The sequence below is a fragment of the Coffea eugenioides genome, chromosome 11 (assembly GCF_003713205.1).
Source record: "Coffea eugenioides isolate CCC68of chromosome 11, Ceug_1.0, whole genome shotgun sequence".
Taxonomy (NCBI): Eukaryota; Viridiplantae; Streptophyta; class Magnoliopsida; order Gentianales; family Rubiaceae; genus Coffea; species Coffea eugenioides.
In genome coordinates, this window is record NC_040045.1 from 37,344,092 (window position 1) to 37,368,422 (window position 24,331).

General features: G+C 36.5%; 1 protein-coding gene across 1 annotated transcript in view; it reads right to left on the reverse strand.

Annotated features, from left to right (window-relative positions):
- Positions 1–18,961: 18,961 nt before the first annotated feature.
- The window catches only part of LOC113752489 (probable LRR receptor-like serine/threonine-protein kinase At3g47570), a 17,663-nt gene continuing 12,293 nt past the window's right edge, over positions 18,962–24,331 (reverse strand). The window contains exons 4-5 of the mRNA XM_027296601.1: positions 19,077–20,821; positions 18,962–18,976 (exon numbers count right to left, since the gene is read on the reverse strand). Of these exons, the coding sequence (XP_027152402.1) occupies positions 18,962–18,976; positions 19,077–20,821 (1,760 nt within the window). The remainder of the gene's footprint in view (positions 18,977–19,076; positions 20,822–24,331) is intronic.

Below are 24,331 nucleotides of genomic sequence, written 5' to 3' on the forward strand. Positions count from 1 at the left end.
TTCTCGTCGGATTGGAGCCCAAATGGGACTTGGCACCTTAGTACTTTCCCAGTACCTTCTGCCCATTTTGTCTTACTAGGAGGGGTTTACCGCGCAAGTGCGCGGTGGGAAAATTTGAAAATGTATATGCCCAGGCAGATTCTATTAATGGAGTTTTTCAGCAAGGTTGATAATCGAGAAAGGTAAGACAGTGGAATGAAATCAGACAATAATACATAGAGCATATAAATTGCTGTAATGTAGTTGCAATAATTTAGAATAGATGCATGGGGGAATAATAAAAAAAGTTCAAAGTCTAGCAGCCATCTGGCTAGAAATAGCTTAAAAGCTAAAGGCAAGCGAAGAAAAGCTTAGTTGTTGATGTTAAGGCCATTGAAGTTGATGTGATTGATGTTCATGGGTTCATCCATAGCGTATGAAGTAATTATTTCATAGGCTGCACATTTGATGCCGGCTAATCTGGAAGAGGAAGGTTTAACGTAAAAGAGTTTTGTCCTTCCTTGCAAAGTACGCATGAGGTATGAAGCTAGATCAATTCTCTGGTTCAATAAAACGAAGGGAAGAAATCAGTGTAAAGAAAACATAAAGGGAAGAAAACACTCGTGACTGGATAGGGATGAATAGGCACCTGTTCGTATAAATAATGGACCTCAGCAGTCGAGTAGTTAATTAACTTTTCAGCTTCAGTTCCCATAGCAGTAGCAGCCAATGATCCGCTTGAATCAGCAATCAAAATGGTAATACAAGCTCTGTAAGGGAGAAGATGGTATAACAGTTATGAAAAAGTATGCATTTCATGAATTCATTGAGTAAAGTGAATGTATGCACTGAAGAGCTCTAAAAACCTTGGTAAGAGTTCAATGTTAGCCTGACCGTATTCACATTGAACTATCGACATGCCTGCAAAGCTGTTTGGTTGATGACATTGGGGGCATGCCATATAGAATAATTTTTGGGGCCTAAAGGAAATTTCAATGATTCCTCTAATCCATGCAGTAGTGGTTCTCTGTAAAACAATAATAATAAGGATAGAAAGGAGGTAAACATGATTTATAGAATATAAATAGCAACAAGACAGCGACCTGTTGAAGTGCAGTACTAATACGAAGAATTCTATTATTGGCAACAGGAGGGAGAAGAACTCACGGATCAGTGTAACTTCCTTTATCAATTAACTTGTCTATTGCAAGTGCATGACTATGGTACCTGATATATATAAAATGGGAGAAACGGTCTTTAAGTGGCTCAATGTAAATGGGAAAGCGGTATACCATATATTTAATACTTCTAACCAGAAATCAAGATGCATTGCTTGTTGTGAAAATGGAGCCACCGTAATGGCTGAACAATGAGAAGTTGAGAAGCTCAGGTCTGATATTGAAATAAGAAAAGTGTTAAAACCAACAGCTTTCTAAGAAACAGATGCATTTCACGTTCTTGAAGAAAAAGGGAGCAGTATATAGCTACAATTGTTTGTTGTGACCCTGACTCTTGTCGCAATAATGATGGAAAAATGGAGGCCAGGAGCTCTAATGATGGGACCATCCAGTTCTTCGAATTCATTCCAAAGGGTTAGAATCATCGGTTTCATACTGGAAAGAAAAAGAGAGCATAAAGTCTACTGATAAAGGCATTTTGATTTTATAAATGATGATTGGAAAAGAACGAGATGACCTAGGAAGGGTTTACCTTTGATCAATAATCACATAATCTCGAGAAATGGAAGGTGATCCGTGACAGGGTGTTGTTTTAGGAGGTAAAATATGGACAACAACTCCCATGACATCTGATATATATTGTTTAAAAGAAAATATTAGAATACGCTTGGTAAACTTTGCTGGGGGTGGAAGAAATGGATTGTCAAAGCTGCTACTTACTCAGCAAATGATAGGTATCAGCATAGATATCTAGCATAGAAAAAGGGTTTAGGTGAAAATAAAAAGGAAATGAAGGAACAGGTTCCTGTATTTCATGTATGACGGTGTTTGGAGTGACGAGCCAACAAAATGGATATTCATCAGTATTAGCACATGTTCGTGGTTAGCAAACAGCAGCTCTCGATATGTAGTATTTTTTGAAAGGGACAAGCAAGTTGGCAAGCTGTTCAAGCATATCTTCAGCAGCATAGACGGTAACTCGAAGACCCTGGAATAAGGGAAAAAGTTATGTTTTGATAAAATATAATAGGCATAATGGAAAAGAAATATCTCGATCAATGTCACCTGGTCATCTGCTAACACAAACGTGCGGAGTATTCGATGAGAGGAGGAATTACTTTTGGTATGAGTGACTTCAATCGCTCGGAGATAAACACTCCAATTCAGCAGAGATGGATCAATAGCAGATAAGGGAATGTCATTGGCTTCCATGGTCAGACCCTCTTTAATGAAATAGAAAGCAGTGGGGCTTAAGTTTAAAGAAAGGACTGAAGTATTAAAGGTGTAGAACTTATAGCCGTGTTTACGGAAGATGCAAATGGAACTAAAACAAACTAAAAAGTACGAGGTGAAGATAAAACACGTAACTATATAATGGATGGAAAAGAAATAGAACAAGAGAAAAACTGGCGCTTATCTGCAAGAAGTAGAACTAATGGGAAAGAAAAAGCAGAGGAAAAAGTAAAAGGAACTTGGTTTCATTTGTACGGTAAAAAAGTCATGTTAAGCAAATGTCATATCCACCACTAGGGATGAAGTACGAATTGCAGAGCTTAGGATGCGCTATCAATAAATTACAAGAGAAGTAGGACTGAATCTATAAATTAAAGCTGATACATAGTATTAGATCGAAAAGACGCTTGAAAGTAAAGAACACAGAATAGATGTCTGTGCTCATTTTTAACTTACGGTTGCTGATATTACATGATGAACATATTTGTATAGTACTTGCAAAAAGGTTGTGTCCCTCTGTCCAGAGATGCAATAGTGAAAAGCAATTTTGAATTGATGGATTTAGTTTTGAAGTTTGAAAGAAAAGCACTGAGGATGACTTGTGGAGGCCTGTAAAGAGCAGGAAATACTTAGCAGCTTGGTAAATATGTCTGGAACGAGGTGCAAGTTTCAATGTAATGTCTAATTGTTTGTTTATAAACTGCTAAGTGTTTGAAAGATGCAGAAGCTGTTAAGCCTATTTTAATTATAATAGTTCATTGCTGCGAACAAGCCGAAAGAAGCTAACAAACACAGGAGGATGGAATTGGAATTGTAATAAACTTAACTTTAAAGATGATCAATAGACAGAAGAAAAATTTTATTCCTTTAAAGTCTATTACAAGGTACAAGGCTGTGATTAAATATGAGAAACTTCAGTAAATGAGCATGGCAATAGTCTAATGTCCATACAGATCAGGCCAGCTGGAAACGATACACCAGGTAGTGAAACTGCAAGTTTGATCATTTGATTATATAGCGATTGTTTGGTACCATGGAAATATTTTCTCAGCTCCATCGTAATCAAAAATTAAAACTACAAATGTAGTCAGTGATTCTGGAACAAATACAAGAACTTCGTTATGCTGCAATTGGTGTTGAAAAATGAAGGATCTCCAATTTTTTTTGAGCTTGTTGCCCTTAACTCCAATTTCTGTAATGTTATGTCTTGTCTTGATGAGAATACTGGGAGTCTTTACACCATTCAAGAAGTGATCAGTGAATTTTGAAATTTTCTAGTAATGATCGGTGAGAGTTAAGATGGAAAGCTGAGCATGTAAAAATGGGAGAAATGAAACAAAAGAAAACGAACATAAAAATAGCTCACCAGTGTGTTTGGAGTTGATGCGTTAAAAATCTGGTAAAAACAATATGAATCAACCATGCATTGACAGGAATCTGGTTTGAATGATGAAGTCACTCTATGCTGGCTAATCAGTGAGGATGTATCATCTAAGGACATTAAGTATATAATGAGTAAGAAATAATAACAGTGCAAAGTGCTATATAAATTAAACTGAGATATGTACTGGCCTTGTTGATGATAAGCAGCATTTTGCAAAAGACTTGGTAATGGAACTGTCCAAGGCAGGTAAACCTGTTGCTGGAGTTCACAGAAATGAAGAACATCGAAAATAAGGCCACCGGTATGTCGAAGCATCAGTATATCATGGGTCTTAACAATATTGTCACGACAATATTCATCCCATCCATCCTGAAACGAACTGTTATTAACTATGACAGGCCAACTTCGTATTCCATATCTGAGAACGATGACATTTTTCTGGTGATGATTAAGTAAAGATGTGAACCTGGAAGGTAAAACCTGAAGTTCGCATATTCAGAACATAAAGTCAGGCAAACCGATATAAGCAATCTACATACAGAGAGGCTGAGAGGTACTATTGCAAAGGGAAAAAAGGTGTACCTGTCCTCTATGGCTACATCTAAATAAAAAACAGTAGGGCCTGGAATCATCGTTAGGTAGCTCAATATCTGCCGGAGAAGTGAGAAGTCCTTCTGCCATTAAACTGACAGAAGAACGTTAGACAAGAGAAATACCAGTGAGAAGGAATAGATACAAAACGAGCAAGTGAATGAATGAGCTGAAAATATAAATAGCGAAGAGAACTTGTTTGTATAGAGTTGCAGTTTTTTGTTTCAGTTGTTTGTTACATAATTGTTGTACATGACACAGTTAATAAAGTAGGCATGATATATGAAGAGTCGATGTCTTGTTAGGTCAAGTATTTTATTGATATCAGTGTTTGTTGAAATTTTTAGGCTGTCATGCTTGTGATAATTTATAAGGCGCAGAATTGAGTAATTTTGAAAGAGGGAAAAAGCTGAACAAGAAGAATTGAATAAGATTTGTATATAAACCAGCATGTATTTGTTAAACACAACGAATCCTGAACGAAACAAACCAGTACAATGTTCAGAGACGCACCAGTAAGGAGAATAATAAAAAGTAGGTGAGGTACTTTTGACTGAAGTGACATGAGACCACAAGAAATGCAGACAATGTAAATATTTATAGGTTTCGATGGCACATGAAGTAATTGTAGTTAGCATCAGTAGCAGTAAAAAAATAATATATTTGCTATGCAAAAGGGAAGGTTGCATTAAATTATGTTATAATTAGGAACGAAAAAAAGTAAATTGATTGAGGAAGAATAAGAACAGAGAATACGACAATTGATAGGTAGTGAAGAGGATCATCTGACATAGAAGATGGAAATGGTTCAAAGGGCTGCTTCATTTACATGTGCAAACAAAAGAAGAAAGTGCACGGAGACAGTTATAACTTCTGTAATGAAGTGAGCAAAAGATAACAGCTTGGCTCATTCAGAAATAGCATCTGTCCCAGTAGAATAAAAAATGAGCAACCATGATTGACAAAAAACAAAAAAGCCAGGCTATCTGTTGAACATTGGAATGCTTATTCCAATCTTGCTTTCTTTGCCGGGTCGTTATCAGTACATTCTGGCTGAATCAATTGCGAGGCTGCCGAATCATCTGTCCCAGTATCATTAAATCTGTTAAGGAGGCAATGCTTTCTTTTTGATGAAGAGGTTCCTGCATCTTGAAAGGAATCTTAAAATTTAAATGTGGGAGAATGTAAGAATTTGGGGGAAAAAAGTATAATGATAAAGAATCAAAGCATACCTTCAACAATAGTTTCAGCAGATTCAATGTTCGTGCAAGTCAGTGGAACCATACTACTTTCCTGAGTAATAAGATGCTATTCAGTTTGGTATTGAGACTCTTCACAACAATATATAATAGTATATCGTTGCTTTGCATCTGCAATTTGACTCTGAACAGGTTTCATATACGCAACAAACCATTTTTGTTTTTAGAGATTCATGGACATGATCAAGCTGCAGCTCTATGTTCTGAAAAATTGCATAAATAGAATAGGGAACAAGGTGACGTGGAGAAATTTTAAAAAATTGCATCGATTCATCACTAATGTAACATAGAGGTAATAGAGATACCTGGCTAAAATGATCCATTGCTTCAGCCGCGGTGAAGGTAAGCAGCTTTTCAGCCAGATCTCCAAATATGGAAGCTGTCACTGTGCCAGTTTCATCTGCTAAATCAACGTCAAAGCGGCATCTACATAGAAACATCAGTCATATAGCCAGCCTCGCAACTCAAACAGAAAAAAACAGATGCTATTGACAAAAGAGATTCAAATATATAAAAGGCAATAGGTAAATCGAGGTAAAGGCTTGTTATTGTGTAATAAGTTACCTTGGCTGAGCTGAGTGTTTTTCTTTACATGAATTACAGAGGAAAGTAACTCCATGCATTGTTGATGTAGACCGAAAGCACTCACTACAAGCCATGTACCAGTATCGTTGAAAAATGTTTCCAAAAGAGATTCGAACTTTGACCCATGCAGCCTGAAAGAGTCAGGCGAGCCATTATTACATCGAGAACCATATGGATAAATAATCATACAAGGAAATCACATGTATTATACCTTCCGCATTCCTGTCAGATTGCAAACCTGAGTAAATTTCTGGTTTGGCTGAAACGAGAGCTCTGGATTATAGTTCTCGTATACTTTGTGGTTAACTATATCCAAAAGAAAATTTTCATTTCTCATTGCCCTGTTGAAAAAAATGACAGGTTACATTCAAACAGGGAACTAAAAATGAAGCCTGAACACCGAAAGTAAGAAGCATATGTTCGCGAGATTACCAATTTTTCAGTTCTCTAGCTTGTTGGACAGGTGGATCAATAAGAATGACAGAGTCAAACCACGTAGATAAAACTACACCTAAAAGAAAATAGCATGTATGACTTAGGGAAAAAACACCACGAGAAAAAAATTTAACAGTTAACTGCTGAGAAAATGTTTGCAGTGAACCATTATAACAGCCAACTCTGACTCTTCTGCATACAACGACCGGAAACCTGTGCATGTTCTGTAAAATTTTCTGGCCTTCATCATCGACAAAAGCATCCCACATGGACAGTTTGACAGTTTGAAAGCTGTTTTTTAGAGAAAAGAATGAACATCATAGTTGAAACTGTGAAAAGTGAATATAAGAAATGATTATAAGCGAGAGAAGCTCATACTCTTCATTAACAAGGACAAACTTCTGCACGCTGGATTCTTTACCATCTTTGGTAATTTGTTTCCGGTCGAGCGCAGATATAACAACAGCCAAGATGTCTATACAAAAAAAAAATTTGTGAACAAAGTCCCTGTAACAAAAGAAAAAACGTATATGTATATATTTTTAAGCAAACAAGCTTACCCACAGATTGATCTTTAATATCCATGTATTTGATCAGGTCGGTAAACTTGGTATAGGTGAGCTTCACAGGTACAACATCTTCATCATCACTGACCTCTTCAACAAGTGTCCTGGTGGATATAACCCACTGTGTTTACAGGCCGTTAGACTGAAATTTTGGAGGAATTGGTCTCACAACTGCATTTGAGATAAGATATTTCTTATATACTTGCAGAAGAGGACTCATTTTAGGGATGTCATTATTGAAAATGATCCCTTCAACCAAAGATCCCTATAAAAAAACAGAATGAGGTGACAATCTAGCTCGAAGCAACAAACTTTTTTAAGGCAGTAGAAAATGGAACGGGAAAGCCTGTGAAAGTCACAACCGATAAATTCGAACATAAGCATTAAAGGCTTTTAAAGCTCTAGTTATTTAGTTTTAAGCATAGAATTGAGATAGTGAAATGGCTAGCTATGTACCTCTGAGTCCAGGAAAATGAATTTTTGTTTTTTTGTTGGAGTAGCAAGTGACGATGTAACATGTTGTTTTTCCTGAATTGTGATCTTACATGTCCAATTTTTTGTGCCAGGAAGAATCTCTTTCATTGGAAGAATCTGTGACATCCTGAAGTAAAAAAACAAGAATAAAGCTGAAGGAATGAAGATGAAACTGAAGGGAATAACAATTATAAATGGCAAGCATTTTATATAAACTGACCTTGACAAAGTATTGTTACATTGTAGCTAAATGAAACACTTCAGTAAAAACAACATTTCTTGTTTTGTTATCAATATTGATATCGTCAATAGTTCCAGGAACAATCAAGATTTTAACTATATCAGGAGTCCTGGCTCTAGACAGTGCAATGTAAAGCTGGCCATGAGAAAACACAGGTTCGTGCAGATAAACTCCAACATAATCCAAAGTCTGTCCCTGAGACTTGTTAATCGTCATAGCGAAACATAGACGGATGGGGAACTGCGTTCTTATGAAAGGAATACCATTTTTTTCATTTTCAGGGGTTTGCAGAGGAATTCTGGGAATGAAAACTCGCTTCCCTCTGTGCTGACCAAATACAATTTCAGCACAGATGGTATGCTGTCGTAACTCTCTACATATGAGCCTTGTGCCGTTGCATAGGCCTTCAGCCGGGTTCAAATTCCTGAGAAGCATGATAGGACAGTTTACTTTGAGGAGCAGCTTATGTGGAGGGAGTCCTTTTGGATTCTGACTATTTAGAAAGTCTTGATAATCTCCCTGAAACCTCTGGTTAACAGTTTTATCTGAACTTATATAGGTATAAAGCTTCCCTGGAAATTTCTCAATCATCATGTCGTTAAGCTCATCAACAGAGCTATTTCTAGGAGAAAGGATGCATCTATTGATCATTTGATAAGGATCGGCTGAATTGAGATTCAGATCAGGGAAAACACAATGTATTAATCTTCATTTAATTTTCAGAAATTTGGAGTAAAAAAAAGTATAACATAGGAATTAAACAGGCATTCAAAGGATAACATGAATGATAGACACTGAAATCACCTGTCCAAGGACTTGTGTTTGTCATGATAGGGAATTACCAAGTCAGAAGGGAGTGTTACATCTCCATTTTCATCAACAGGCTCTCGTCCTTCACCAATTCGTAACAAAAAGTCAGAAAAGCCTGGGTTTAAAAGAGCTCGCATATTTGCCTTCAATGTCAACTTATGCATACACAACCACAACGGGGAACTAAGAAGGCTTGATTCAATTAAATCCTGTTCAGAAGCCTGTTCAATAACTGGTAGGGTCTGTCGAAAATCTCCACCAAAAACAACAACATGTCCACCAAAAGGGAGAATAGAATCTTTCAAGTCTTGTAGTAAACTGTTAAAAGCCTCAATTGCTTGCCTCTTAGCCATAGACGCTTCATCCCAAAGAATCAATTTAGACTCACAAATTAACTTAGCTATGCTGCTCTGTTTGCTAAGCTGACAAGTCTTATTGTTTGAGAAATCTAAAGGAATTTTAAACCGAGAGTGCGCAGTTCTTTCTCCAGGAAGAATGGATGCTGCAACACCAGAAGTAGCAACAGCGATAGCAATGTAACCTTGAGCCCTCAAAGCAGACAGAAGCGACCTATATAGGAAAGTTTTTCCAGTTCCACCAGGACCGTCAATAAAAAAGGCTTTACCTTCTGAAGAGAAGACTGATTGTAAAATTAAATCAAAAGCGTATCGCTGTTCGGGATTCAACTTCGAAGGCAACAATTCATCCTCAGGATCAACTACAATGTTTCTCTCACTCTCCATTTCTCTGGTACTCCGTTCAGGCATAGCAAAGGAATCAACAACTAAGTGAAACTCACATATACTCTTTCCCATTTGTACTAATGACCTATTAATGTCCTCCAAAACTCGTTTTTAATCTCACAATCAGAATAATGAGTAAACTTCTGAGCATTTATATAATCTGATGAGAGATCCTTTTCAAATCTAGTCCACAAGAGTTTAGGATCAGTACGAGAACAGTAGAATAGAAGAGTAGCGAATAATAACCGCAGAGATGATGGCATTTGAAAAGCTACAGCTTCTTCTAGAGTTTCTTCTATATAGTTATCAGATTCCAACAAACCCATCTTAAGAACAGCTTCTCTAAAAGAGCTTATTAGTTCACCATTAACAGTCAAAAGATCATCAAATGACGTGGGACCACGAACATGGCATAACAAGAGCCTCAAAAAATATCGTTCACCCTCCTTTGGATTTGCTGTAACTAATCTCCCTATTACTCCTCGGTGCTCCCTTTCAGACCAAGTTTTTGTTTTAGGAGTCCATACAAAATGTTCAGGGAACTCCCTATATAAACACCTTAAGTTCTGCGTTTTTGCATTTGACTTGTTTGTCTTAAAAAATTCAGTCAACATGGTCCTAGAGAAATCAATTTTTTTCAGCAAGTAATTCAAATCTGAATTCCTGTCAAAAGAAATGGATTGCTGATCAGGAAGATGGACTTGAAGAGTATAAACGGACGGAGTCATTTCACTTAGCCGGAACTCATAGATTCGCCATAATGCTTCAGGTGGAGATATCCACCTGCCTTTCTGAAAGTTACTGATCTCATCGACGTCACTACAAGAAGCCTGATCAATGACCTGAAAGCTGATAAGATCAGGTCATTTAAAAACATATTTGTAAAGGTATTTGACAAGCTTCACTGTGGAACAGATTTCCACATTTATATGGCAATCGATCAAAGCAAGCAGGTATCGGTTATGAGGTATAACCCATCTATTATCCAACTCATGCCGCCGAACTTTACCTTTCTACCATCATTCCTCCTTCTATAACATGGATATGAATCTTCAGCATGAATGGTATGATCCGAAAAAATTTTTGGATAATGACTTTTACAAGAACCATTTTTCATGCAAGGACAACTTTTATCCATATCTCCACAAGGACCGTGAATCATATGCTTAACTACAAGAGAGTATAAGTGCTGGTATTCTTTTGGGTCAGGAAGTTCAGCGCAAACAATTTTATCATATGATTCAGCATTTAACAATTTGAACTCTGGCTTAAGAATTAATAAGACATGAGCATGAGGAAAGCCGCGTTTCTGGAATTCAATAGCATAGACACACGCTGCAACCTCTCCAAAAATGTGTTTATGCAGAAGTTCAGACTTAAGGACTTCAAATTTAGCTCTAAAAACTCTAGACAATAAATCTGGCCTATCCTGTAGCTTCTCTGTATATCTCAGACCTTCTTGAATCTCCTTCCACATAGGATTGCATGTCATGGTAAAAAAAATACCAGGTTTCCCATATTTCTGAACCAAAGACATGGCATCTAAATATCTGCGTTTCATATCCCTCGGACCCCCAATAAAAGATGCTGGTAAAATGGTCCTTCAACCAACTCTAGAACCCTGTGTCTGACCAATAGCAATGCTATCTAGAACTCCCTGGAGCACATCTGTGCGTATTTCATTCTGTTTTCTTCTGTGGAAGTCAAGCCTAGACGTCTCAATCTTAATGTAGGAACCCACGACAAACTGCTGAAACAACCTAAGACTGTGCAGCAACATAGACGCATCATCATCTCTGACTTGGAACTTGTAGCAATAATATTCTCTAGCATACACAAAATAGTCTTCAGTCGAAGCCTTGTCAGCAACTAAAAAGGACAGACATATAGACATAATAAGGAAAAAACGTACACCTGATGACTAAATGAAGTCAGAAAAAAGCAAGGGGGAAAAAATCTGCCTCTTTGTTCTAGCTCCAACAACTGCAATGGAGTATTTATGGAAGAAAGATCAACAGATGGGTCCATCTCAGAGAAAGTTCCTTTTTTTTCTTTTTATGAAATCGTTTAATTCCATAATGCCACCTAGATTCACCTCTAGGAAAGAGAAGAGGATACTGTAAAGAATCACAGCATCCATAATAAGGCTGGACTCTATAGCTCGTGCTAAAGTGACTATAAACTTGAATGTGAGGACGCATATCAACTGAATCATCGTCAGTTTCAGTCCAAATAGCAGCAACCTGGGACGCAGTAGGAAGGTTATATACTCGCTGGTCGAGTCCAGGATTACAATTGAGAATAATTCTATGATTCTCAAGGTTTGGAACATCCCTTAAGCTTTTAAAAAATTTTGCATAAGGATTATCTTGGAGCACATTCATAAGCAGCTTCAAAGTATCCTCACGAAGCTTATCAGAGTTTTGAGCTACCTTTTTTAATGCTTCATCAGTATCATAAACATATAATTGAATTCCACTAGCCTGATCACCGTTTGCCAGCAAAGAGTTCAAAAAGTGATAATCCTGACCCTAAACTTGAAAGGTATAAACTCCATGTTTATTCTTTGTTAATTCCCTGTCATATTTTGTAGCATACGATGTAAAAGCTACATTGTTATTATAAGTGCGAGCCTTTCTTCAAAAATCCTCACACTCCTCATCAAAACCAGTAAATAAACGTTTCAAACTGTAAGGCATGGGAGGAGAGACAATTTTAACCTCGCCTCCACGACAGCAGAAAGAAGAAGGTTCCATGTGAAACCTTTTGGCACCACAATGTTCACAATCTGGAACACTGGGAAGGATAAGAGATTCCTCAGGAATTCTTTCAAGCCTAGAAAGTTTTGAACGGCCACGTCGGCAAGAGACAGCTGTAAGTCCACAGCGAAAAACCATTATGCTAGAGAAACGAGACTAATTCTAATAGTTTTAAAAAAGAAAGGAGTTTGTGACCATATAAATGGAAACATAAGCTGGTACGAAGCAGTAGCATAAAAAGCTAAATAATAGGTTTGATTTTGTAAACAGCTACACTGGATAGATAAGAAGAAACTACGATCAGAAAAAGCGGCCAAATAACAGTATTACCCCGGGACAAAGAAGGTGTAGGCAGAGCTTTCGGCCGTATAGAAGGAGACAATTGGCTGTCAGAATGCAGCCGAGCATTATCTGTATGCTGCACAATACCATAAAGCTCATTCTGGCTACCAGTTCGCAGATAAGGATGAAGCGTTTCAGTAAAAGCGTGCGTATTTTCCCCCCTAGAAATAGACGGCAGAACTATTTCATTGGTGGCAGACGCTGATTCCATGCGTTGCTCTGCAGTAGGAATCACCAACCGACACAGGAGGGTAGACAATAAACAAATGTGAAGCAGAAAGAATGCAAAACAGAGGTTTCAGAGAAGCAGAAACAATTGAACTTGTACCACTAGAAGAAGAAAACGGAGGCAAACGGCAAAGACGAGTAGAGAAAGACGTTTGATTGTGAGGATCTAATGGAGTAAATCCAGAATTAAGATGGCAATCTGATTGTTGAATACCCCCAGCGTCCCGCCCATTAAGCCCAGTAACACCTAGATTACTAAGAGAGGCAGGCAAATGGGGAACCGACTCGTCATAACATCTACTATCGGCACGCTGAGGAGCACTATGAAAGGCGCAAGCAAGAGAGGTTTGACAATTATGCTGGCTACCCTCGCCCTGACCAAGGGGCGACCCATTTGCGCGACCATTACCAGGAACAGTAAGCCTTCTTTTCTTTGCAGCATTAGAATCACGGCGACGGCGCAAATGCTTGGCCTTTTCTTGCTCTGGCATTTCGGCATAGCGTTTGCGACGCCTTGAATTCCTATCCATGTTCTTAGACCGGAAGGCTGAAGAACATAAACTAAGCCCAACAACCAAAGGAAAAATGACACAGCAACACCCAGAGTGCAGAACAGGCAAGAGAAGAAATGGAATAGATACAATCACACAGCAACAAACACAGAGGCACGCAACAGAGGCATAGAATAGAGGACAAAACACTTTTTTTGTAACAAGAAATTCGAGCATAACAGGACAATAATAAAAACATGTAGAGCTGAATGAAAGAGCACAAGGAAGAACGAACGTGCTTAAAGAAAGAAACAGGAGGTTAGAATAGCTTTAAAACCTGAACTGGCTCAAACAAGCACTGACTGGAAACACACGTCTCCAAAGTCAAAGGAACACCAGGTGAAACAGAACTGGCGCAACACATTGCTACAGCTTCCAGAAAAGCAACGAAAGGTTTAGCACGTACACAACAGCAGAAGCAACAGAGAATAACATGGAGAAAGAAGATAAAAGCAAGGAAAATAGACAACAAAAAGCACAAACAAGCATTACAGCGAACAAATAGAGTGCAAAAAGGAGAAGAATGAAAAAAAACTGAGCAGCGAACAAGGCAAGGTTCAGAGGATGAAAGCGACCAACAAACAAATGAAGAGAGCTAAAAACCGAGCAAAAATGATAAAAAATATGGTTGCAACGAAAACAAACGCGAACATGCACAGCATCAACGAAGGCAACAGCACAAACCCGCATCACAAAAAAGCAGAGGAAGGAAAAGTAAGGAGCTAGAGCTGTAGTTGTGGAAGACGACAATGCAACAGTAACAAGCTACAAGCAAAGGAAAAACACTGGGAACATGCAGAAGAAACTTAAAACCCAGAGAAAAGGCAGAAAATCTCTGGAAACAAAAGGAACACCAACACACACAGCATCAGTGCATCATAAAAAAGCAGAAGGAAAAAAACTAAGAACCTGTAGCTGCATTTATGGAAGACGGCAATGCAACAGTAACCAACTCCAAAGCTAACAACCAGGAAACAAAAAGAATGTAAGACAAACAGAGCTAAAAGAGCACAACACAAAATTTAAAAAGCAAAAGCAACGGTGAAGACAGAATACACTCACCATAAGCACAGCAAACAAGTGATAGCAAAAAGTAGTGAACAGAAGACAGAGCAATCAGAAGCAAGCTAAATGGAACCCAAAAAGAAAGATATCCAGCAGAAACCGAGCGAATTGCCCAACGGTTACGAGGTTTCCTAGCATGGCCGTACAGGGATTAGATGCCGCGTTGTTAAAAGCGGAAGCAAGTTGAAGATTGAAAATTTGGCGGTAGAGGCCATTTGACACAGATGGGCACACCCCCAGAGATTATTACCAACAAATACTGAAGTAAAAAAACAGGTAAAAAAAACAAACTCTGAAGGAGCAAAACGTAATTTCACCTCTGACCAAGAGGCTGCTCTGCCGCTAATGACTAATGATGACTATGACTAATGACTAATGACATCAGTTCATTTGTTGTGGGAAAAAAATATATATAAAAACCATGCAAAAACTACCTGCCATAAAGAAGAAGAAGACTACCTGGTACGGGAAGTTGACATCATAACCAGCGGCCAATCCTTACAACGCACATGGGCGGACGACCATCAAACGTGGCAGGGGGCGGTTCCCTCTTTATCTATATGGTTGAAAAGGAATTTAACCCAAGCAACCAACTAGTAAGAAAATTTGGTTTAATTCGTACAGGGTATTTGTCAGCTTAGATCACTATCAATTGAAATGCAACAATTCTTGGATTAAATAATTAATTATAGGCCATCTAAGGTATTCCACCGAGATGATGCCAAAGTCTTTATTTTGGACGAAAGACTTCAACAATAATACTAAGGACTTGAAAACGTGGAATTTATAGTACATTGCATGACCTCAGTCTATTGTATGATCAATGCGTTTAGGTTAATTAGACTACACTAGAGCCAGTTTCATTATATTTATTTTCGATTTCAGATTTAGAAGGTTATCAGTGGAGGATGAATCAAAGAAAAGAGAGGGGATAAAAACAATGAAATTCTACCTAAGACTAGAAAAATAAACTGTCAAAGAATCAAATAAGTGCATAACGAACCAATTGCTTTTAACTGTAGAGTTAGGTAATGACATTTTTAGAATAATTATTATGACACTTTCTTATAGCGTGATGTACGTGAAAAAAATAATGATTGAGATAACAAAAAAATTATTAAAAAGTTTATTTGTGATTCAAGTAAAAAAAATTTCAAATAATAATGGATCGAAACATGCTTGTATGTGTATGCAGCGACTAGCAAGAAATAACCTACAGCCAGTGCTATCTATTGATATATCTTAAAGAAAGAAATCGACCAAAATAAATTTCTATTTATAAATTAATTTGCTCAGAGTCTACGTGCATTTCAATCATTTACTTGCTAGACATTACCTGCCTACCAAGGAAGATTTTTTCCACATGTTGGACTTCGTGGTAATTAGCGGGTTCTTCTTTCCAGAGAGTGATATAAAGTTATGGAGAAATTTAAACCCCTTTTCTTGTCATTTGAGTCTATGTTCCCCTAATCTGAGGTGATAGTGATACTAAAGTCACCTAATATTGCCATCTTGACGAAGACTACAAGGGTCAAAATCTATGTCTCTTCTTTTCAACCAATTATTCTAAAGTGAAGTGTGGAGAAAGATAAATAATTATCGGAGTTATCTTGACTTAGACCTGCAGCAATTATTTTCTTTTTTCTTATATCCTTCCTGTTAATTGGATGGAAAGAAGTGAGAAATAGATTCGAGACTTTGACCCAAGACCTAGACCTGCTACAGGTGTTCCCCTCCCTCTCCCACCACCCCCTCGGGCACAAAAAAAAAAAAAATTTCTACGCGCTGTAGTTATTATCTTTTTTCTTACATGCCTCTACAATTTCAAGTTCCAATTGCACCATGAGCTCTAGCATCACTTGTGTTTTTCCCCCCTGCATGCACCCTTATTTCTTTCTCTTTGTAACCATACTTGGTTTTGATACATGTCGAATCACCAATACACGAGCTTTAGGATAATCTTATGTGTAGTGAATAACTATGTCTAAAAAGAAATCGTAACAGCAGTTCTTGCTTTTACATCAAATGCAGTCATTTCTTTTTCTTCGAATTTTCTTTAAATGCACTATGCCCCCTAAAGTTTGGAATGTTTTACAACATAGTCTATAACATTAATTTTGTGACATTTTAGTCATTCTGTAATTCAACTTTGTCTTTGAGTAGTTGGTGTTTTTAGAATTTCAAAATCAGGTCTATTTTCAAATGTTCGAATCTTCAGACAAATATAACGTTACTTTCTATTTGAAAACTCATTTTTTTCTCTCATTTAGTCATTCTTCTCTTAGCTTGAGTAATCAATATATCTTTCAAATATTTTTTCCATTTTTCCTTTTCTGTACGTAAATAAAACTCAATTTCCAAAGCCTTCATGATGAAGATTCTTGGTTGTTTATGTGATAGGGTATGTGCTGTTGGTGATATATAATATTTGTCAAATATCTTTTTACATAAATTACACCTTCTTTAAACAAAATCTGCTGGTATTGTTTTGTTTCTTTTGTATTTCCAAAGCCTTCATGATGAAGATTCTTGGTTGTTTATGTGATAGGGTATGTGCTGTTGGTGATATATAATATTTGTCAAATATCTTTTTACATAAATTACACCTTCTTTAAACAAAATCTGCTGGTATTGTTTTGTTTCTTTTGTAGTTATCAATGTGAGAGGGAGTGTCTATTTTCTTTCCCACAAATATGGTGGGCTTTTCCAAAAAAAAATTCACTTGCTATCCATCCGTTACTTATCTCTAAAATAAGGGCAGCAGTGTTTTTTGACCAACCAATAATTTAGGTTAAAAAAATGATAGTCCAGACACTAACATGGAATAGAAATACGTGCAAGCCTATACAAAGAAAAAAAAAATCAAGAGTATTCAATCAAGTGAGGTCCATAATTCTAATCTCAATCTTGATTTCGACATTTGAACCAAACACCTCCTAAATGGTAAAAGAAGAGGAGACTGAAGACTTATTCAAGTTTTTTAATCCTCTAACTGTCTCATACCACAAAGGGCCATAATTTGTCTAAGCATACTATTATGTGGAAAGAAAAAAGTGGCACCAAAGAACTTCTGACTCAGTCTCAAGCCAAGAATTGGCGCATTATTTATTTATTTGTGCTATTTCCTTTCAAGAAAGACTGCAATCTGAGAAGAGAAGCCATTAAAAAAGTTTGTATTTTCAAATATTGACTCAAAAGGCACTAGACTAGAACAATCTTGTATGAATCCCGTTCATGTTTCACGTATTAATGCGGTCCAACGAAGAAGAATATAAATTCATCATGCTACTAGAATTTCCTCAACTGGACTTTAGTTATCTTCTCTACCTTACAAATGCATCAAAAATCTAACATTCGTTTTTCTGAGTTCATTTGAAACAGAATTAGTGCGAACGTCTTTTGAGAAGTATTGTACGTAAACCATGTTGTTTAAACATTCAAGAGTATTGTACGTCTTTTGATTGCAGTTTATACCTCTAGAAAGTCTATCTTTTTCATTTGTAGCCTAAAATTATTTTTTCATATGTTTCAGTTTTGGCCAATAAGTTTACACAGTCGACAAGAATTTATTGTAAAACTATCAACACCCTTGCCAAAATTAGCAAAATAGAGGTATTACTAAACAACACCAAAATCCATTGAGAGAATCCTTTACAAAATACTAAAGCACAGAATGGGCTCACTTGAATCTATAACCGAAACGTTTCTAAGTAACAAACAGGAAATCAACCATTCATGGATCCATGGCCCATCCATCCACCAGGCATCAAATACAGAAATGCCTGGATTCTATAGATTTAAGTCACAAGTCCCAAAACTGAAAATTAAATCTTACAGAAATGCTATGAATAAAAACTTATCCTATATTCCTATTACTATCTATTTTAAGGCGTGATATCTTTGATAAACTGAAGTTTGATCTTCTGCAATGCTCCTAGAACTTCTTTCATGTTTATTCTCTCCTCAGGAGCATCTGTCGTGCAACTTAAACTAAGTTGCAAGATAGACGATATGCATTTAATCTTCCTTTGTACCGTTTTATCTTCAGGATGAAACAAGTCTGCGTCTATAACTTGAATCACAGAATCTGGTGAGCATTCTTGTATCCAACGCCTGAGGTTTAATTCTTCTGTAAACATCTCATCCTTAGGCTTTCTTTTTGTAAATGTCTCCATCAATATAATCCCAAAGCTATAAACATCACTACTTGTTGAAATCAATCCTTCCAGTCCATACTCTAGCATCAAAAAATTTGAAACTAGTTGTTAAAGTCAAGTACTAGTACCAGTTCACCAATTTTACATATTTTCAAAATTTTTAAATTTCACATACTGTACTAGCCATTAAAGTTGAAACTTTAATTTGAATGACATAAAAAATTTGAAATTGGAATCAAGAAAAGTCACCTGGGGCAATATATCCAAATGTAGCAAGAGTCTTTGTTTGTACCACAGATTCTCCATCTCCCAACAACTTCGCAATTCCAAAATCGCAAATATGTCCAACCATGTCTTCATCTAGGAGAATATTGCTAGGCTTCAAGTCACAGTGAACTATAGGCATTGAATAGCCATAGTGAAGATATTCCAAACCACAAGCCACATCTATCATGATACCCAACCTTTGCCTGATACTTAGGACATGACGGTTTACATGAAGCCATTTCTCAAGGCTTCCATTGGGCATGTATTCGAGCACCAAAGCCTTAAAGTCAAGGCTAGAGCAAGCAGTAATTACTCTAGTTAAATTTCGATGACGAAGGCAGCTTAAGACTTCACATTCTCGATCAAAGCTTTTAAATGCACCTTCTAGCTGCAAATCGAATACCTTTATGGCCCAAACCATCCCATTTTCGCGAATTCCCTTGTAAACTGAACCAAAGCTCCCCGAGCCAAGTAAGTTACTCTCGCTGAATCCATTTGTTATTTGTCTAAGTTCATAGAAGGATGCCCTTTCAAATGTCGCCATGGGAAGCAAGTTCTGATTCGGAGCTAGAGTTTTCTTTCTCAACTTTAGCCTCATCAAAAAAATTGAAATCACCAAGGCTAATATGACAGATCCTGATGTCAACAGAACAATCATGACTATCCTTTTTGTCCTTGATTCATGCTCAAATGTACTTGCACAAGGTTGGAGCCAAGGACCGCCACACAATGCTTCATTTGAGAGAAAAGATAGGTTCGTGAAATTTGCAAACGGCCCTCCATGAGGAATCGGTCCTCTCAATCTGTTGTAGGACACATTAAAGTATTGGAGATCTGGCAGTACCTGTAATGAGTTGGGAATTTCACCTTCCAGATTGTTAAAAGATAGATCCAAATGCCGTAACTGCAACATATTCTTCATGGAATCTGGTATCAATCCTTGTAGCTTGTTACGTTCCAAGGAGAGTTCTTGCAAATCCTGTAGTGCTCCAATAGTGCTGGGTATCCTACCCAAGTATTGATTATTTGAAAGGTTCAAATAGACTAATGCCTTGAAGTTTCCAATTTCAGCAGGCAAAGAACCTGTCAAATAATTTCCTGACATGTCTAGCTCCAAAATATATCTGAGGCTCCAAAAGCTTTTTGGTATCATAGAACTTAACTTGTTAGAATTGAGATAAACATATCTGAGTGTTGTAACGTTTCCTAAACAAGAAGGCACCATACCAGAGAACATATTTTGTCCAAGTTTTAATTCTCCTAAGTTCAACAAATTACAAAACTCACTTGGAATAGCACCTAGTATTTGATTGTTGCTTAGATCTATCCTCTGAAGCTTCAAGAACCATTTGATTGTAGTGGGAATTAACCCTGTCAAACTATTGTTTTGAAAGAACAGATCTACTAAGTTGCTCAAATTACCAATCGAACTTGGAATTTCACTTTTGATTCCACAACTACCTGCATGAAAGGATTGGATTGAGCTAGAAAGATTTCCGATAGACTTTGGGAGGAAGCCATTCAGAGGATTCTTACCTATCCACAACCTTCTTAAATGTTTGCAGTTTGATAGGGATATGATGAAGCTCAACTCTTTGGATAGCGAGTCCTCAGAAAAATTATTTTGCCATATAGCAAACTGTTCCAGTAATCTCATGTTTGCAAGAGAATGAGGAATTGCACCAGTAAAATGGTTCATACCAAGGTGTAGCATTCTGAGCCTAGAAGCATTTGAGATGGACGTTAGTATAGTTCCAGTGAATTCATTTCCCTCAAGGTAGAGTTCCTCAAGATTGGGTAAGAAAGCACCTATAGTTGATGGAAGCTCGCCTGATAAATCATTCTCCGTGAGAGCAATAAGTCGTACAGTTGAACTATTGAAAAGTTTCAGCGGGATGGGACCTTTTAACCTATTCTCTCCCATGTGTAGTACTTCCAACTTGCTAAGATTACCAACCTCTTGAGGTATTATACCTGACAAATCAAATTGGTAAGAAAAAAATGTGAAGATTTTAGAATAGACAATGAGGAGTTATATTTTTGTATTTACACCTATTAAAAAGTATTCTTAACTGTATCACTATATAGTCTAATCAATACGAATATTTGATTTCAAGTATGTATACATTAGTAGGAATACCATTAGCATTACTAGTGATAAAGGGCACACTCAATTTACGTGCAATTTAAAAAAATCATTTTTTATATGGAAGAAATCAGTAAAAAATTTTAATAAATGAAAAAACTTTGATCTTTTAAAAGCTTTTTTAATATTATTTTAACAAATTTGGTAATTATAATGTTTGTTGTTGGTTAGCGGTGAAAGTTAGTTGTGCTATTGGTGGACAATACACAGGCAACATGTTAATCAAATGATAAAAATATAATTAAGTGACCGTGATGATAATATTGAAAATTTAAAAGTGACAAATATAGTCTAATTAAATTTCACCTATATGCACTCCGGTTATTATGTCATCAATTCATTCGCATTAATTTGGTATAATACTATTACAAATGCTTTTTTTTTAAAATTTCTTTATGTTATGCCCACAAATATAATGAACAATCATGCAACAACATATCATTTCTCCTACAAATATTCTGATAAGTGCTTGTTTTGCATATTTATGTATGGTTACCTATGTGTATTTTAGTGTGTTTTCATTCAAGTTCAAGTCGAATAACTAGGTTTTTGCATTTTGGTGGTTAAGTGAGAAAATTTTCATTTCTATGGACTTAAGTGCGGAACTTTCATGTTTTTATAGATTTTGATAATTCAATCATCAATTGAAGGGAAGTGAGAAGATACTTGCATGATTGTTGATGATTTTAAGTGGAGATCATGTGACATGAAGGAGCAAGGGATGAAATGCAATCAAGAAACAAGAAGAAAAGCATTGGCAGCAAAGATGCATTTTGGTACATTGGCTATAGCTTGAGTTACAAAACTTGAATTGAGATGATTTTTAAATCATTTTAAAGCTAAGAGGAAGGACTACAATTCTTATGCGAACTACAAGATCCAGTTCTCATGTTTTCATAGTGAAAAATCCAAATTACTGAAGTGCTTTTCTCATATAATGATATCTAACCAATCACTAGTATTTTCATCATAATTCAGTTCCCAAATCTCAAAATGACTTGATTCTTGAGTCATTGGAAAACTATCAAAAAGGGCTACAAATTTGATTTTTTAAACAAAAGCTAATTCAGCTTTATTCAAGTAGAAATTTCCACATGAATGGGCTCGGATTCCTGCAGAATGAATTGCAGGTAGAGGGCAAAAGACTAATGAAGAACAAAGCAAAAGGATGGATCTGTGAACGGATCCGTGGACCTCAGGTCCATGGATCACCTCGTGGAACCACTTTGGAAGTATTTTTCCTGCAATTTTTCAGCATAAACAAGGGAGCAATCTAGCCGACTCCAACAATCTGTGCACGGATTGTCGGCCGGATTTGAGTCAGAAAAGCAACACAACTTGAACGACTTGCATAATAATTGAGCCTTTCCTTTTCCCTATTAATGAGACTTCTCTTGGATGATTTTTGTAAACAAAAAGAGGGAGAAAAACACTATCAAAATGTAGATTTAAACTAGAAATCCTTAGTCTTCTTAGTCGAGGTTGGATTACTGTAGGATTAATTTACAATTAGTGGGTTGTTCTTCAATTTTTGTATTAGCTCAACAAGGGAACAAAGGGAGATGAAGATGGAGAAGTTGAGCTCTAGGGACAATGGTTTGATCTTTTCTAACATTTTAACTCTTGTATTTGATTCCTTTGTTAGTTTTAATACAATATTGGATTGTATTTTCATTTGCTTTATATTTAGCTAACGTTTCATGCCTTGGGTTGTATGAACTAGCTATGATTTGTTTGTGAGATTTGCTTGGGAGGTTGATGCTATTGTTTTGAGTAAGTTATTTAGTACTTTTGATTCTTATAATCAGGATTAATTGGCTATTAGTTGTGATTATTTAAAGATATTGGATTATCAATAAAAGTTGTAATTCAATGTTAGTTCAAGAAAGTACTAAATTTAAAAAATACACTTACGAGAGTAGAGGTCCACCTTTATGACTTGTTTTATAGTAATTTCATAGAAGCTCATGAAATTGTAACGAATTTCACAACCACGAGAGTAGATATAGATTGGTTATAAGTATAGTTGATTCACTACAAAAATAGATTTCACGTGCATAAGGAAATTAAGTCATAACTAACCAAGGTACTAGTGTTCAATTGCCCAAGTAATATTGCTAGCAAAAAATGGTTATGAATTCCATTCCCTAGGAGCTTCATATTATTGATTTATTTCCTTTTTATTATATGTTTGTATTAGTGAGCGTCTAAATAATAAAGGAGTTCGAATAGCATCGATAATTGATCACTCTTCTTTGTGAGATTGATTCTTAATATCATATATTCAAATATGATCTGTATACTTACAGTTGTGTATGGGGTATTTAGGAAGTTACACATTTAAAACTTGAGGTAGAGATTATTTATATATACACACCCCACACATATCATATTCCATTTCAACTAATTAATTAACCATTCGTTTACTCCTTTACAATTTATTAATTTAATAATTAATAATAATTTCTCCTATGATTGGTTTAATTAAATGTACATATTAATTTACGATCACTTTCCTCCTACCCATGATTGGTTTAATTGTCCTCGTCAAGTGCTTCAACCACTAACAAGTTACCTTTTTAATTCCCCAACTCTGCCCACCATACTTAAAGCCCTGCACTTTCTGTTCTTTCAATCTTCTTTATGTTCAATCAATTTGGGCCCCACAACCCTATCACAACAGCACCTTGGTACTCTTAACTTGTACTGAGCCTTATGTCTCTCGATAAAATTTACAGCTCGTGTGCCTGATCGAAACCACTGTGACATCAGTAATTGTATTTGTGTCTTCCATGTACTTGATCCGTACTCATTGGTACAAACTGCTATACCATTTTGTAGAATTTTTGCCTAGATGAGTAGTAACCAAAGCATGACAACATGGCAAAAATTTTGTATCTCACATATCTAAAGTCAAGTAGCTAAATTTAATGAAAGAGGAAGCATGCCAACTAATTCAGGGGTAAAGACAGGAAAGCAAGTGGTATAATTCATTGACAATTTTGGAAATGACAAAACATTTTGAGACAATGTTGCAAACGAAATAACATGACATTATTGTCAAAAGGGACAAACGAAATCCAGACCAGTTGACCCTGTTGAACCTCGACCATGTGTACCCTCTCTCTAAGTACTTCCTCATCTTCCTTTTTCCCATTGTATAATCTGTTAGCCCCCTATCAGTATCTCTATTTTTGAAGTGCAATCAATTGAAATTTGAAGTTGAGTTATAGATGTAGGCTGTAGCATATTGAGATCAAGCTGATCAAAATCGTTTTGGCTTATGCAGTGCACTAGTATGACTGACCAATTGACGTATGAAAAAGAGTCCATTCGTT